Below are 14229 nucleotides of genomic sequence, written 5' to 3'. Positions count from 1 at the left end.
ACTTCAAAACACTTGAGTATAATAAAGTGCAACAACAATTACGCATTTATTTATTTATGTATTTATTTACGCTATGTACTTGTTAGACTTTTAATCAAAATTGTTTATATACGGTAGTATTACTATTTTAACTAAATGTAAAACACAATATTTCCATAATATATAGTATGTACTTTTTTTAACCAAACGCTTGATAGTATTTTTCTCCTTAAGTTACAAAAAAAAAAATGAAAATGTTAGATTATCTTGTACTTTTTAAAACATAGCAACATTTTTGTTTTGTTTCAAATGTCGCGACGTCAACGTTTAACTCAGTCCCATGATGCCTTGCGGTGCCATCGATAACAACAGCCCCGATTTGCAAACGACATCGGAGCGGCGTATCTTATGTCCATTATCAACATATTCTCATTTTTTTCAAGGTTTACACTCGACGTGTTTGTTTTGGATAAGGTTCTGTTGATAGGATTATAAATTCACCGAATATCGTTGTCAAGGTAGGTCCGATGATTTGTTGGGTCAGATTAGCCTAACTAGCTGCTTGGTAATCCATTGTGAAACACCAAACAAGATGCTAATAATCAGTGCAGGACAATACTGTTGTTTTATTAGTATACATATAGACAGCTTTTATTCACCTTGATACAACGTTATATCGATGAAATAATTCTCCGTCACCCTAAATGAACGCTGGTTATAATAGTTAGCCGTGTTGACAAAGGAATGCAGTATTTCTTCATTCAGGACTGAGACTAACTTAATTGTGTGGTAATTGCTTTCTGGCATTACATTGATACTTTTTCCCAACGTAACCTGTTAGTAAAGAAGCATTTAATGTCTTTAATCCGCAATAAAAAAAAATGTGTACCGTAAGATACGCTGTCATTGTTTGCTTAGGCCACCAAACGAATGCATTTAAGGTCTTGAAATTGTCATGAATTGGGAATTGTAGTCCAGCATATACTTCTCTCTCTCTATGTTCCTATTGTTTGGAAGATGTCAATTTGAGCAGCTGTTCTCTAACACCTGCTTATGGGGTATTGAACAGATGGCATCAGCTTTCTGCCTCGTTAACCAGACACCAAATGAACGCCACCTAACGTTATATGTGTATACCTTTATTAGTTGTATCGTTGTAGCCTTCCAATAAAATAATGTTTCTCCCATTTAAAAAATAGGGTTTTATGTTGTTTCCATGAACGCATTTTAGGCACCGTGCCCCTGGATCTCCACATTCCCAGATTTCTGAATCTCATCCATGGATCAGGACTATGAGCGCCGGTTACTGCGGCAGATCAACATCCAGAATGACAACACCAGCCCCATGGTGAGTGTGTCACCTTGAATATTGCAAACTTGAAATTGTATTAATTTGTTTGTGCAATTTAAATGTTTTAAAACCGATCCACTTCAGACTGTTCAGTTGATCTGATTCCTTATTTTTTTGTATACAGAAAGTGAGAGATGTGATCTGTCACCTGACCCCCACCCCTGAGTCTCCGCTGTCATCACCAAGCAAGCATGGTGACCGATTCATACCATCTCGAGCTGGAGCTAACTGGAGCATTAACTTTCACAGAATAAATGTGGGTGGAATTTTTTTTAAATACTAGTAATGGAGCTTCCACATTGGTTCCATTTTATTTGAATTAAAGGAATGCAAAATGTCAAGTTCATTTTTCTTTACCCCATTACAGGAAAATGAAAAGTCACCAAGCCAAAATAAAAAAACCAAAGACGCAACATCAGATACTGGCAAAGGTGATTGTGAAGAGGATTGTGTTGATTTTACATGCACTAATAAAGCTGTTATGGTATCTTTTTCTTTATGGAGAGAGACTATGCTTTAAATGAACCTCGTTTTTGATGGATCATATACTCCAATATGATACTCAACCCTCTGTCGTTGTAATAATTAGCCTTGTTTACCGTGTTATCTGACAGCTGACGGCTTGGCGTATTCTGCCCTGCTGAAGAATGAGTTGCTTGGGGCTGGTATTGAGAAGGTTCTGGATCCTCAAACAGAAGATCGACGTCTACAGCCCTCCACACCCGAGAGGAGGAGCCTCTTTAATGTAAGTTTCAATTATCTGCTGATCTGTTCATTTGATGCCACATAAGTGTTTTGATCTGTGTTTTCAGCACTTGCTTTGTGTTTGTATGTGCAGTATTCGCTCAGTGCCAAAAGATCCACACCCGATGATAACAGCGTGTCCCCGTACTCCCTCTCACCTGTTAGCAGCAAAAGGTAAGTTGAGTTGTCTCCTGAAAAATGTGATTGATTAATTAAATGCATTGTTTTAATTGAATGCATGTTTTTGTTTATAGCCAGAAGCTGCTGCGGTCGCCAAGAAAACCTACGCGCAAAATTTCTAAAATTCCTTTTAAGGTGCTAGATGCACCAGAGCTACAAGATGACTTCTACCTCAACTTAGTGGACTGGTCCTCTTTAAATGTGCTCAGTGTTGGACTGGGTACTTGTGTTTACCTTTGGAGTGCCTGCACCAGTCAAGTATGCATTAGCTGTTCATGCAAATTTAGAGGCAGTCAATACCTAGTGAACACTTGGACTAAGTTGTGTGTTTTCTTTGCTTTGTCCGCAGGTAACGCGACTATGTGACCTATCAGTGGAGGGTGACTCAGTCACATCGGTGGGCTGGTCAGAGAGAGTAAGCTAACCTTTATGACTTGGACTGTCAGAAGTTGCTTTCTGTGTTTTGTAGTCTGACCGTTCTTCTCTCATAGGGCAATCTTGTCGCTGTGGGTACACATAAAGGCTTTGTACAAATTTGGGATGCTACCGCTGGCAAAAAGCTGTTTGCCTTGGAGGGACACACAGCAAGAGTTGGTAGGAATTTAAAAAAAAAATCCTTATGGAAAATTATATATATATAAAAAATTTTTTTTGAAATTCACTGGTCAAAGGTGTAAGAGTTTTTGGTAACACTTTGTTATGGTGTCCTTGTTACATGTACTTTCTATTATAATAACAATAAATAATGCATAATTACATGCAAGTATAACTTAGCCAAACCCTAATCCTGATACTAACCATGTAGTTAATTAATATTAATTAGTACTTAGGACACTATAAAAAAGTGTAACTGAGTTTTTAATATATACCTTTATTTAGCAGGTATGCAGTAAATTGACAAAATGACATTAAAAACCTTTATAAAAAGTGACATTACAGACATACAAACAGACAAAAAATAATTTTTTTAAGTAAATCCTGAAAAGTATCATATTAAAATATTAAGCAACAAAACTAGAGAAGAATGTTTTTACCAAATCAGCATCTTAGAATGAAAGATCATGTGACACTAAAGACTGGAGTAATGGCTGCTTAAAATGTGGCTTTTGTGATTACAGGAATAAATAACGTTAAAATATATTCAACCAAAAAAAAGTCTTTTAAAATCTTTTTTTAAATCTTGATTTACTGTCCCCAAACATGTTCAGTCTTGCGTGGACTTATTTAAAGTTTTCACTTTTTGGACATTTACTTTCTGATGTGCTTCCCATTTTAGTAAAATGTATGTATGCATAAGGTTTAACCTGTTATGAAAACTGAGAATTCTGCCCTAGGTGCATTGGCCTGGAATGCAGATCAGCTGTCATCGGGCAGCCGGGACCGCATGATCCTTCAGAGAGACATCAGGACGCCCCCTCTGCAGTCAGAGCGCAGGCTGCAGGGTCATAGACAAGAGGTCTGCGGACTCAAGTGGAGCACTGACCATCAGCTGCTGGCTTCCGGAGGAAATGACAACAAGGTGACCTGACTGCTGTATACAATTGACAAAATGTACAATATATTGACACAAAAATGTTTTGGTGACTGCATCTCTCTAAAAGCATTCCTGTGATTGATCCTGCAGCTGTTAGTGTGGAATCACTCGAGCGTGTTACCGATGCAGCAGTACACAGAACACCTGGCCGCAGTGAAGGCCATCGCCTGGTCTCCTCACCAACACGGGCTGCTGGCCTCTGGAGGTGGAACGGCAGACCGCTGCATCCGCTTCTGGAACACTCTCACAGCGCAGCCACTGCAGTGTATCGACACAGGCTCACAAGTCTGCAACCTGGCCTGGTCCAAACACACCAATGAACTGGTAAGTTTATTCTGCTCAACTGCCCAATAGCTTAGTGTTGATGTTTATGGTTGGTTATAGCTGTAGAGAGAGACTAATAGGCATGATGGTGTCTCCAGGTCAGCACACATGGTTACTCTCAGAATCAGATCCTCGTGTGGAAATATCCCTCACTTACTCAAGTAGCCAAATTGACTGGCCACTCTTATAGGGTGCTTTATCTGGTTAGTACTTTAATGCCTATTGTTTTATTTGAACAATTGACTCTTATTGTAATAGCATTTTTGAATGCTTTTACTGATATGATCTTTTTATTTTAAAGGCAATGTCTCCTGATGGAGAGGCAATAGTGACTGGTGCAGGTGATGAAACTCTACGTTTCTGGAATGTATTTAGTAAAACACGATCAACAAAGGTATTGACAAAGGTTTCTTATTATTATTTATTAATATTTATTTTTGTGAAATACTGGCTCTATCTCAAGTTCATGTCCTCAGTTTAATGATCTTTTTTTTTTTTTTTGTCTTTTAGGAATCTGTGTCAGTTTTAAACCTCTTCACCAGAATACGATAATTGGGCTGCTAAAGCAGATCGAGTCTTTATAACATATCTATGTCATCAATCACTTGCAGTAGACTGGACATAAAAAAGGGAGAGATCTACACCAAAAGATCAACTGTCTTTTTTTTCCCCCTACCCTGACATTTCATTTTAAGTTCAAATGTTATGTGTACTTTTACGTGTACAGTTGAGTTCATGATTTTATGTGTGATTGTTTTTGGTAACAGAGAAGAGTCTATGTATGACGTTATCCAAGCCTTAAGCCAGAAACAATGCCATTGAATCAGGGTGTAAAGAAAATTTAGCCATTGTGACACAGCTGCCTCTGGAATCATTTGTAAGCATTCTAATGTGTGATCTTTTGATTGTGAGAGTGAAAAAATATATATATGAAAGAAAATTCAGTTTTTAACTTCAGTTGCTTAAAAGTGATATTGAGTATTATAAAACACCCTGAAAAAAAGTAAATGCTTTGTTGTCATTTGTTATAGCGCATAAATTAACTATTTGATTAATGTTCTTAACCAGGTTTGAATCACTATGGAACGTTTTTAGCATTTACAAGAAAAGCTTAAACCTGGGTATGTGAGTTGAGGGAAATTAAATAATTTAACCAAAGAAAACATACTAATAAAAAAAGGACATATATTCAAATTTATGAATTACTCAGTTACATCGAGTATATTTAATTTAGGTCAAAGTATTTTGGCAAACAAAAACCTTAGATGTTAAAAAAATCAATCTTAATGGCAAGCCCTGCTCCCTTTTTGTGGATGTATTTTGCTCTTTAGATAAACAATTTGTAAGACAATTAATATTATATTAAAGCAATGCCATTTTTACATCAGACAGAAATGGCTATAAATTGCTCTGGAATTTTGGATTAAGACAATGGATTAAATTGATCAAAATTGACATTTCAAGCAGTCAAACCGTTTTCTTCATTCATAAACGTTTCTTGAGTAATTAGTGATTCTCAATATTATTGTTTACTGTATTTTCGATCAAATAAATGCAACCTTTAGTGGACTTTTGAACATTAGTCTGTTAGTTTCCTTATAATCTTTGAAAACACAGCCTGACATTTTAATGTTCAAAAACACTTATTATACAGCATGTTTACACAGATTATAAATCAGACTTTAAGGGCTGAACATTCCAGTTATACACTAGAGGAAATTATTACAACAGGAGATGGATGCCCATAGGATGTCATCACAAAGTTAATTTGTGTTTAAAGATCAATGTTTGATCTAACCCAGAAGTAGCACTACTGTTACCAGGGAATTTCATAAATGGTCTCATTACACAAGTTCCTACAAGAGGGTACTGTACTACACTGCAAACAGCATCGGCAACAGTACATGCATTTTGCATCTTTACAACCTTCAGTAGGGAGATTTACGACGCCACAAAACAGAAGATATACAACAGCAACTTTATTCCAGTTTATTAGATTATTTATTGAGAAATTTAGAAAAATTGCATAAAACATTTTTTGAACAGGATGCATCCTTAAACACAAACTAAATCGGTTGCAGTAAAGTTAACTGTGAGAAATCCTAGGTTAGCCTATTAAATCAAAGGTTATTTTGAATGCAAAGAATAAGTTGAATGAAAGTGAAAGATTAATTATGTACAGATAAAGTTCCCCAACATAAATATTGGTCTCAAATGCAAACTAAGTTAGGATTCCTTTGTTGCCAGTTTCCATCGTTGAAGCCACTGTTGAAAAGTCAGTCCCTCTCTTTGCATCTCTGGCAGTGCAAACTGTCCAGGCTGCTCCCACCTGCACAGACACAATCAAACCATATTAAATTTGATTAAAATCACAGTTTAAACAGTTTGGGATCAGTATTGATGTCTAAGCGGTTAGTTACAAACTATATCTAATTTTTGAAGTTTGCATTGATTCTGTTTAATATTGTGAAGCTGGTTTGAAACGATCTTTATTGTATAAAGCGCTATAAAAAAGGTGACTTGACAGTTCCACAAAGGGTCCATGTTGGAAACAATTGAGAGGATTGATTACCAGTGTGTGATGGCAGTCTTCACTTGTTCTGTGTAAAGCAGGCCTTTTGAGCACCTCTGTGTGAGCTCACGGGCCCGTGGGAGCAATGTCTGCAGAATCTCATCATCTACCATCTTCACACGCTGTACCAAAGCTGAAACAGACATCAAAACAACATGGAGTCTAGGCTCTTACCACAAAAACTTTAATTTGGGGGAAAACAGCAAGTCAAAAAGAGTGGTCCAAGTTTTAAAGAATTGTCTTAATGACATACTCTGCTGATCAGGCGATGGTAGCTGTGCGGTCAGCTTCTGCAGGTCTACTGATGATTCAGAGAAAAGCTGAAGAAGCCTGCGCAGATTTCTTAACTCCAGCCTTAAAACTGCAGCTTGAGACCACAGCTCTTCTGGAGCCTGGCAAAGAAAGAAGAGACTCCCACCATCAGTTTTTACTACATTTCAGTAAAAAAAAAGAAAAAAGAAAAAGTAAGCTTGATATGGATACTGTGGATCCTTGACAAACATACAGTAATGGCTAAAATGATTAAAGCACTAGTGTTTTCACCAACTTAAAAATAGTTTTGAGTCAGTTATTTTTATCTTTTGCTGTAGTGTCAGTAGAAAATATCAGGTTACATTTCCAAACATTTATTTTGCCACTAATTGTTATAATCCAGTGAGATTTTTGTCTGACAACAGCCAGTGCTCCACACGGAGATCTGATCTCATCATCATCCAGTCTGTCTGGAATGACATGAAGAAACAGAACAAACTGAGACAGACTAAATCTAGAACTGTGGCAACATCACTAAGATGCTTCAAGAAAGCTACCTGCAAAGCTACAGTACTGTTAAAAGTTTCAGGCAACTTGTTTAAAAATGCTGTAAAATGAGGATGCTGTCAAAAATAATTGTATACATTTTTTTTTATCAATTAACTTCTATTAACTTAATGAAATCAACATTTGGTGTGACCATCCTTTGCATTTAAAGCAGCTTTTGACCTAGATGGGTTTCTTGAAGCATCTGAGAGACATTCCCACAGTTCTAGATTGAGTCGGTCTCAGTTTGTTCTGTTTCTTCGTGTCATTCCAGACAGACTGGATGAAGATGAGATCAGATCTCTGTGTGGAGCACTGGCTGTTGCTTATTACAATTAATGGCAAAATGAATGTTTGGAAATGTAAACTGATATTTCCTACTGACACACTACAGCAAAAGATACAAATAACAGACTTAAAACCATGTTTAAGCTGATGAAGATACTAGTGTTGTAATAATTTTGCCCACCACTATATTAAGTCAATATATGATATGAACAATCATTAGAAAATTTACACTTTTTGTATGTGTTAAAATAATGGACTTTCTAAATGGTGCTTGATGAACTTAACTGAAATGGCTCTCAGAAAGGTGAGGAATAAATTAAGTGTATTAATAGACTGGAAGTGAGCATCTCACCATGTACATGGGAAATGAAAGACTTTGACAGAGTTTGTGGAAAGCCGGGGACTGCATCCGGTGGATGGAAAGCTGAGCTGCTGGTGGTTTCTGCCCCCTGCTGATTAAAAACAAAAGACTAGATCCCAGCACAGACATTAAGCTTCAGAGAATTATATAATTTAGTTCATTTTTCCCAATGTTACAGTACGATAATGCATTATTAAATGTGCAAATTTTAATTAAGAAAACTTTCAAGAACTTCAGTCTCTGACTTCGCACTGCAAAACAACTAAAAATGCTAGGCACGATATCTTGTACAAAGTCACTGAAAGGAAAAAGGGATTTCGGTAGATTTGCTGACCCCTTTATGACTCTACGATTGAGTGCAGCCAGGGCTACACAGCTGAAGAGCTTGGCCCCTTGCGACACAGAGTTGCGCAGTTCACTGCTGGCTTTAATCACACTGCCAAGTTGAGGATTGAGCTGTTCTTGAACAAACTGCCCAACCTGAAAAAAAAAAAAGAAAAACACACACCCAAATTACCATTCAATAGTTTGTCAGATTTAAAAGAAATCTCTTCAGCACTAAATCAGCATATTAGAATGATCTATAAAGGATCATGTGACACTGAAGACTAAAAAACGTATTGCATGAGACGATACCTCTGCATGAACACGGGTCAACTCTGTTTTCACAGTGGAGTTTCCCTTGATCAATCGCCGTATCTGCTCTTGTCTTCTGTCCTACAAAGGAAAAAAAAAACACTTAACTCCAGACTATGAATTAGAATTTTCAGTCTTTTGTTTGGACTAAATATAATTATGCACCACAAGCTGTCTGAAGTCCATGACACATTGCCACTGTGTCTGCAGGGTTCTGATGGCGTCCTGCCCCTCTCTGGCCTGCAGCTGTAGATGAGCACACTGCTCTCTGATACGATCTCTGACTGCTGCCTGCTTTACTCCCTCCATCTCCAACTCAAACACACCCCTGCTCACAAACGAAACAAAACCCATTTGTATTAAAAAATTTTTTTTTTAAATACCTCCCATTGTACACAATATTATTTTTAATATACTATTTTAGTAACTATATATATTATATTATACTAACTGTACATACACTGCATTTATCTAATCAAGATGCAATAAAAACAGTAATATTACATACAATTTATAATACAAGTACTACAAAATGTAAAATGTTATTTTGCAATTCCTGTGAAGCCAATAACAATTAAAGTGGTCATGAACTGAAAAATCAAAATTCGCTTGATATAAGAAGTCATTGTGCAAGTTTCAAAAATCATAACTTTCTTGATAGTCTAAAAATAGCTTATATTGAAGCCAATCTCCCAAAACGACAGATTTGGATTGTGCCAGTTTATGATGTGATAGTGCTAAACACTGCCTCCACAGAGGAAGATCAACACCTGTTTCTACATCTCTGCCGGTTTAGCCCGTCCACTGCTTTGCGCACATAGTAGGTAAATGACAAGAGCGGCAACCGCAGGTCTACGCAAAAACCAAATGATAAACTTTATTTGATTAACTTAATTTGTAATGAAGTGCCATAACATATCAGTAAGAACTTGTTCCTTTGTTCGCTTTATTTTACCGTGGATTTGTTTACAAACAAGGCACAATTTGACACATTGAAGCTAAAAGACAATGCTGTGCCAAATATATTGGATTTGATATTGCTACACACAAGTGTGAATACCTGTTTTCAGTACATGATAAATATTGTTTGATCTTATATTTATTTTAGTATTAATTTAACCTAAACCACAGCAGCGTCCATCTACAAAAGATGTTAGCCAATCATAGCAGTGGTCATTTACTTCTGAGTCAACAATCTGCCTCGTATTCAAACAGAGCATTCTGAAAAGGGGGGACAAAACAGGACAGAACATAGCCTATTACTTCTTATGTAAAAATCTTGATAAGATTATATGTGGACCTCAGAGAACAGAATAATAAAAAAGGCAGTTAATCTATCTATTTTTATTTTATACTTGCATACACACACACACACACATACATACATACATAACCCATTTATGGAATTCAGCAAGTAATTATAACAAGTAATAATTAATAATAATTATTGACGTCACAAATTCATAAGTAAATATAATAATTTCCACCTGGACACTGGATCTGATACATGTGCCGTCTCTGCTTTTCTCATCAAAGCCGCGAGTTCGGTCTCTAGCTGCCCACATCTGTTGCGAGTCTGAGCCAGTTCAAAATAACTCTGCTCCACCTCCTCCCAGGCAGACTGTGTGCAAAGACACAAATACAATCTGAGCCACAAAAGTATGTAAAATGTAGTAAGACCACCATCTCAAATGATCACCTGTAACAGACTGCGGACAGGTGTTAACTCCTCTTTCTGCTCAGCCGACGCATCTATTAGGTGATCGCTCTCATAACGAAACCTGCATTAAGTGCAAATGCCTGAGTAATAGGCAATAATCGATTCAACAACATCATTGTTTATAGAGTAGGTTTTGATAACATACATGATAATGTAAAACATACCCTAGATCTGAAATGTCACGCTCCACATTCAAAGCTGCAATCTTCTCTTCTAACGCCACCTGCTGTCTGGAGGTCAAGGCTTGCAGAGCTGAAAGAACTTGGTTTGGAGGATGAGTGCGTAGAGCATTCTGAAAATTAAACATATTGAGGTTCTCATGAGCTGTCGTCGTGCAGAACTAAATGCATGCAGACACATAACAAACATGCATCCTACTGAAATTAGTGTTTTCATCTACCTCCACTGCACTCATCCAGTGCTGGATCGCTGCTTTCCTATGTTCATGAGTAAATCTGGATAAAAACAAATGAATTAGCATCAATAAGGCAAAAGTGTTAAAGCTTTTCTATCTACATTATCAGCATCAGAGGCCTGTGTGTCTTACTCAGTGGACGGATTCACATTTAGTTCACTCTCTAGCAGGCCCTGAAAGAAGAGAACCCTCTCTCTGCAGAGCTCTCTCACATCTTTCTGAAATGAGATAAAAATTGTGTTTCATGAGTTACAATCAGTGCAAAGATAAATTATTTAATCAAGTGGTCAGTTGGAGTTTGATTGGTTAAAATGATTCAATTAGGCCCCAAGTGAAAGATCAGTGAAAGCTTATTTAAAGATTTTAGAACTTCACCACCTAGCTTTCTAAAACGAAGGCCATTCAAAAGTAGAATTTTTGATTTTCAGAATTAAAACTGACATCATAAAACTGAAGTCAAAAAGTAGCTATAATTATAATGTTATAGTGTGCATCACAAACACCAGTTAATACAGCAATACTTACTAAAACCAATGGATCTGTTCCGGCTTCACTGTCTGAACTGTCAGATGGCCCAAACACCAGCTTCACCTCTGCTTTCCTGGACAATAATGTGATTTACAGGTTTGAGTCATATGAATAATATTAATGGTTTTATTCAGCAAAAATGCACACAGTATCAAAATATGGCAGTCTGAAGGTGGCTAACTTGGACAGCTCTTCCAGGGCATGCCGCTGAGTGCCAATCACGTGCGCGTCCTCTAACAGTACGTTCCTCTCCTCAGAGCAGCGCTGCCTGAAAGAATCTAACAGGATCTGTCTATGCCTGCTCTCCATAAAGTCCTCCCAGTTCCTGTTCACATTCTTTTCTGCTCAGAAACAGAGCAAGATATTAGTAACAACAGTAAAATACCATTCCATAATCTGATGTATTTAAAAAAAAAAAGATATTAACAGTAAAGAAGGTAATTAAACCCCCAAATAGTCTATATATTATAGGTGTAGGTAGTATAAAAGAGCATAATGATGAACAGGAAGATAAAATAAGAACATTCACCTTCGGTAGCAAGTTGATCCTCCACTCTACTGATCTTTGTGTCCAGTTGATTGAGTTCAGTTTGAAGGGCATCGATCTCTCTCTGAAGCTCAATCCTTCTTGTATCTTTATTCTGATTCTTCAACTGGTTGAGCTACAAAGAATAATCATCTTTAGCTGAGCTTATCAATCCTTATAGAAGCAGCATAACAAATAGCAATTAAGTTATTTTCTTTACCTCTTTATCTTGTAAAACTTTGTACCTTACGATTTAGATGGTCAAGGAACAATTCCACAGCTCACACAACCACAATTTATAAAGTAATAAAGTAGCAGCTTGATTTTCGACATTTTGACAGAACACAGTTAAAATATATAAATTGTGGTGGGCCTCTTGAAACAGCCATATTTCATGTGTCATAAAATCAGTGGGATTAGGCTGTTTATATAGTATCAGTTTTTATTTAAAATTTAGTATTCGTTTTATAAAATATTTCCATTTATTTCTATTTTGGTCATTTTAGCACTTCGACTTAAGCTTTCTTTTACTTCAGTTAGTTGCAAATAAAAAAAAAATCAGCTTTAATTTATTTTACGAAAACGAGTTTGAATAGTTTTAGCTTAATCAGCGATAACAACCCTGTACACAATATACACATACATACATTATATGCATATTAACACATCACATTTTCAGAAGACTTAAAGGATACCACTGGATATTCCCCCTCATGACACGAACGTTTCTGTAAGATAAGTTATATGTCAAAGGAATATTGTATAATCAGAAAAATGCCTTGAAGAAAACGTAGTGAGCATTCGAGATTGTAAAAACTTGAGAGCTCACCTTTCCTTATAAATATGTTGCGTGATATACTTCCAAATGGAAGCTCCAGGACCGACACACAACCTAGATTAAGCGTAAACACAAATTCAATCTAAAATCGTTGATGAGGATTAATGCTATAATTCAGAACTCACTAACGTCTTTATATAGCCGTCATCCGGTAGTCTGGCTGCTGGCAACTCAAGCTCCTCAACAGCCCAGCGCTTCAGTTCCTGACTGAGATTTGACATCTTTTTAATCTTTTGATAATAATAAAACAAATCTGCAGTATTAAAAAAAACTCACATCTTCTAATGCTAAAAACACAAGTCAAAATACGCGGGAGACTCTTCTTCGCCCCCGTTTATTTTGCTACTTGTCTCTAACAGGGCCGATGCTGCCCCCACAGGCCAGTAAGCGAAAATCAGCACTTAACTTCTAGCTTTTTATTAGCGGTTGGGAAACGAACAAAAAGGTGCTTTCCCGCCACATGCTGAGCTGCTGTGTCATTGATGGAACAAGAAGAATTACTAAACTGAGAGAGAAAGAAAAAGAAAAAACAAAACTCTATTAATAAATTGGCTTTTAAATCCAGATGTACCTTTCTTAAATATTTCATTATATATTCTATAACTTTACAATCCATTATTCAGCAGTTTTTTTAAGTGTAACATTTCTAGGGTGACCACCCGTCCCGCGTCGTGCGTGCGCGCACAGCGTTTGAAGCCCAATTCATGTGTCCCACAAATTGAGACTGTGTCACGCATAATCAATGCTTGCTCAAAAAAAGTTGGTCGCTCTATATCTTCGAGTCCCAGGCAGCCAAATATAAAGGTAAATCAGTAGCAAAACTCGAGAGGTTGAAGATCTGATTGTGAGAACTTGTCATATTAATATTTGTATTTGTAAGTTCTAATTTACACTCACAGCTCTGATGTGAAAAGTTGAATCTTTCAATTTGCACACACAAACAATGATCAAAACACCCGTGTTTTGAATTGGAAGTTGTAGATTAATAGTCACTGACTTTTGCTACTCTTTTTGCGGTATTCTGTTGCAAAACTCATTTGTGCACTTGTATATGCAGATGTGAGAGAGCAGAGCTGGGGGCGGGGCTTTGGTGAGAATGAAGACATTTTATTGGTCGATGCCCGACCAATGAACAACGCATGCTCTGGTTCAGCGAGTTTACTCTGCAATATGCAGTGGGATATACATATAAAATATGTTGCATTATTTTTCTACTAGATAATACCTGAATGGCAAAATGAATGCAGTGTCTTAAAATTCTGTCAAAGCTAAGGATATTCAGTGAAAACAATTTGTTCATTGGTCGGGCATCGACCAATAAAATGTCTTCATTCGCACCAAAGCCCCGCTCCCAGCTCTGCTCTCTCACATCTGCATATACAAGTGCACAAGTGAGTTTTGCAACAGAATACCGCAAAAAGAGTAGCAAAAGTCA

At 36.9% G+C, this 14229-nt stretch overlaps 2 protein-coding genes across 2 annotated transcripts; one reads left to right on the top strand and one right to left on the bottom strand.

The window, feature by feature from the left end:
- The first annotated feature begins 306 nt into the window (after positions 1-306).
- Positions 307-5120, top strand: fzr1a (fizzy/cell division cycle 20 related 1a). Its single transcript, XM_059503787.1, has 14 exons — positions 307-497; positions 1211-1327; positions 1455-1586; positions 1698-1761; positions 1945-2075; positions 2169-2248; positions 2329-2512; positions 2604-2669; positions 2746-2848; positions 3589-3773; positions 3879-4112; positions 4211-4315; positions 4414-4506; positions 4623-5120. The coding sequence occupies exons 2-14, from the start codon at positions 1259-1261 to the stop codon at positions 4662-4664; spliced, it is 1488 nt and encodes a 495-aa protein (XP_059359770.1). The 5' UTR covers positions 307-497; positions 1211-1258; the 3' UTR covers positions 4665-5120.
- Positions 5121-6090: 970 nt separating this feature from the next.
- haus5 (HAUS augmin-like complex, subunit 5) lies at positions 6091-13175 on the bottom strand. Its single transcript, XM_059503786.1, has 19 exons — positions 12924-13175; positions 12786-12848; positions 12652-12684; positions 12177-12201; positions 11960-12092; positions 11612-11771; positions 11428-11503; positions 11035-11120; positions 10888-10942; positions 10652-10779; positions 10467-10548; positions 10255-10388; positions 8933-9095; positions 8768-8848; positions 8466-8611; positions 8123-8219; positions 6938-7076; positions 6685-6817; positions 6091-6441 (listed from the first exon to the last, which is right to left on the bottom strand). The coding sequence occupies exons 1-19, from the start codon at positions 13013-13015 to the stop codon at positions 6339-6341; spliced, it is 1929 nt and encodes a 642-aa protein (XP_059359769.1). The 5' UTR covers positions 13016-13175; the 3' UTR covers positions 6091-6338.
- Between the last annotated feature and the right edge of the window lie 1054 nt (positions 13176-14229).

This window comes from Carassius carassius, chromosome 21 (genome assembly GCF_963082965.1).
Source record: "Carassius carassius chromosome 21, fCarCar2.1, whole genome shotgun sequence".
NCBI classification, from domain to species: domain Eukaryota; kingdom Metazoa; phylum Chordata; class Actinopteri; order Cypriniformes; family Cyprinidae; genus Carassius; species Carassius carassius.
Note: the sequence above shows the minus strand (reverse complement) of the source record. Positions and strands in the feature narration are given on the sequence as shown.

Excerpts from the sequence above, each read along its gene's own strand:
- fzr1a (XM_059503787.1), top strand. The coding sequence starts at position 1,259 with ATGGATCAGGACTATGAGCGCCGGTTACTGCGGCAGATCAACATCCAG. Across the intron at positions 2,076-2,168 it reads AGAGGAGGAGCCTCTTTAAT|TATTCGCTCAGTGCCAAAAG; the intron begins GTAAGTTTCAAT and ends TTGTATGTGCAG. Across the intron at positions 4,113-4,210 it reads CCAAACACACCAATGAACTG|GTCAGCACACATGGTTACTC; the intron begins GTAAGTTTATTC and ends TGGTGTCTCCAG.
- haus5 (XM_059503786.1), bottom strand. The coding sequence starts at position 13,015 with ATGTCAAATCTCAGTCAGGAACTGAAGCGCTGGGCTGTTGAGGAGCTT. Across the intron at positions 10,389-10,466 it reads CTGTCCGCAGTCTGTTACAG|TCTGCCTGGGAGGAGGTGGA; the intron begins GTGATCATTTGA and ends CTTTGCACACAG. Across the intron at positions 9,096-10,254 it reads GTATCAGATCCAGTGTCCAG|GGGTGTGTTTGAGTTGGAGA; the intron begins GTGGAAATTATT and ends GTTTGTGAGCAG.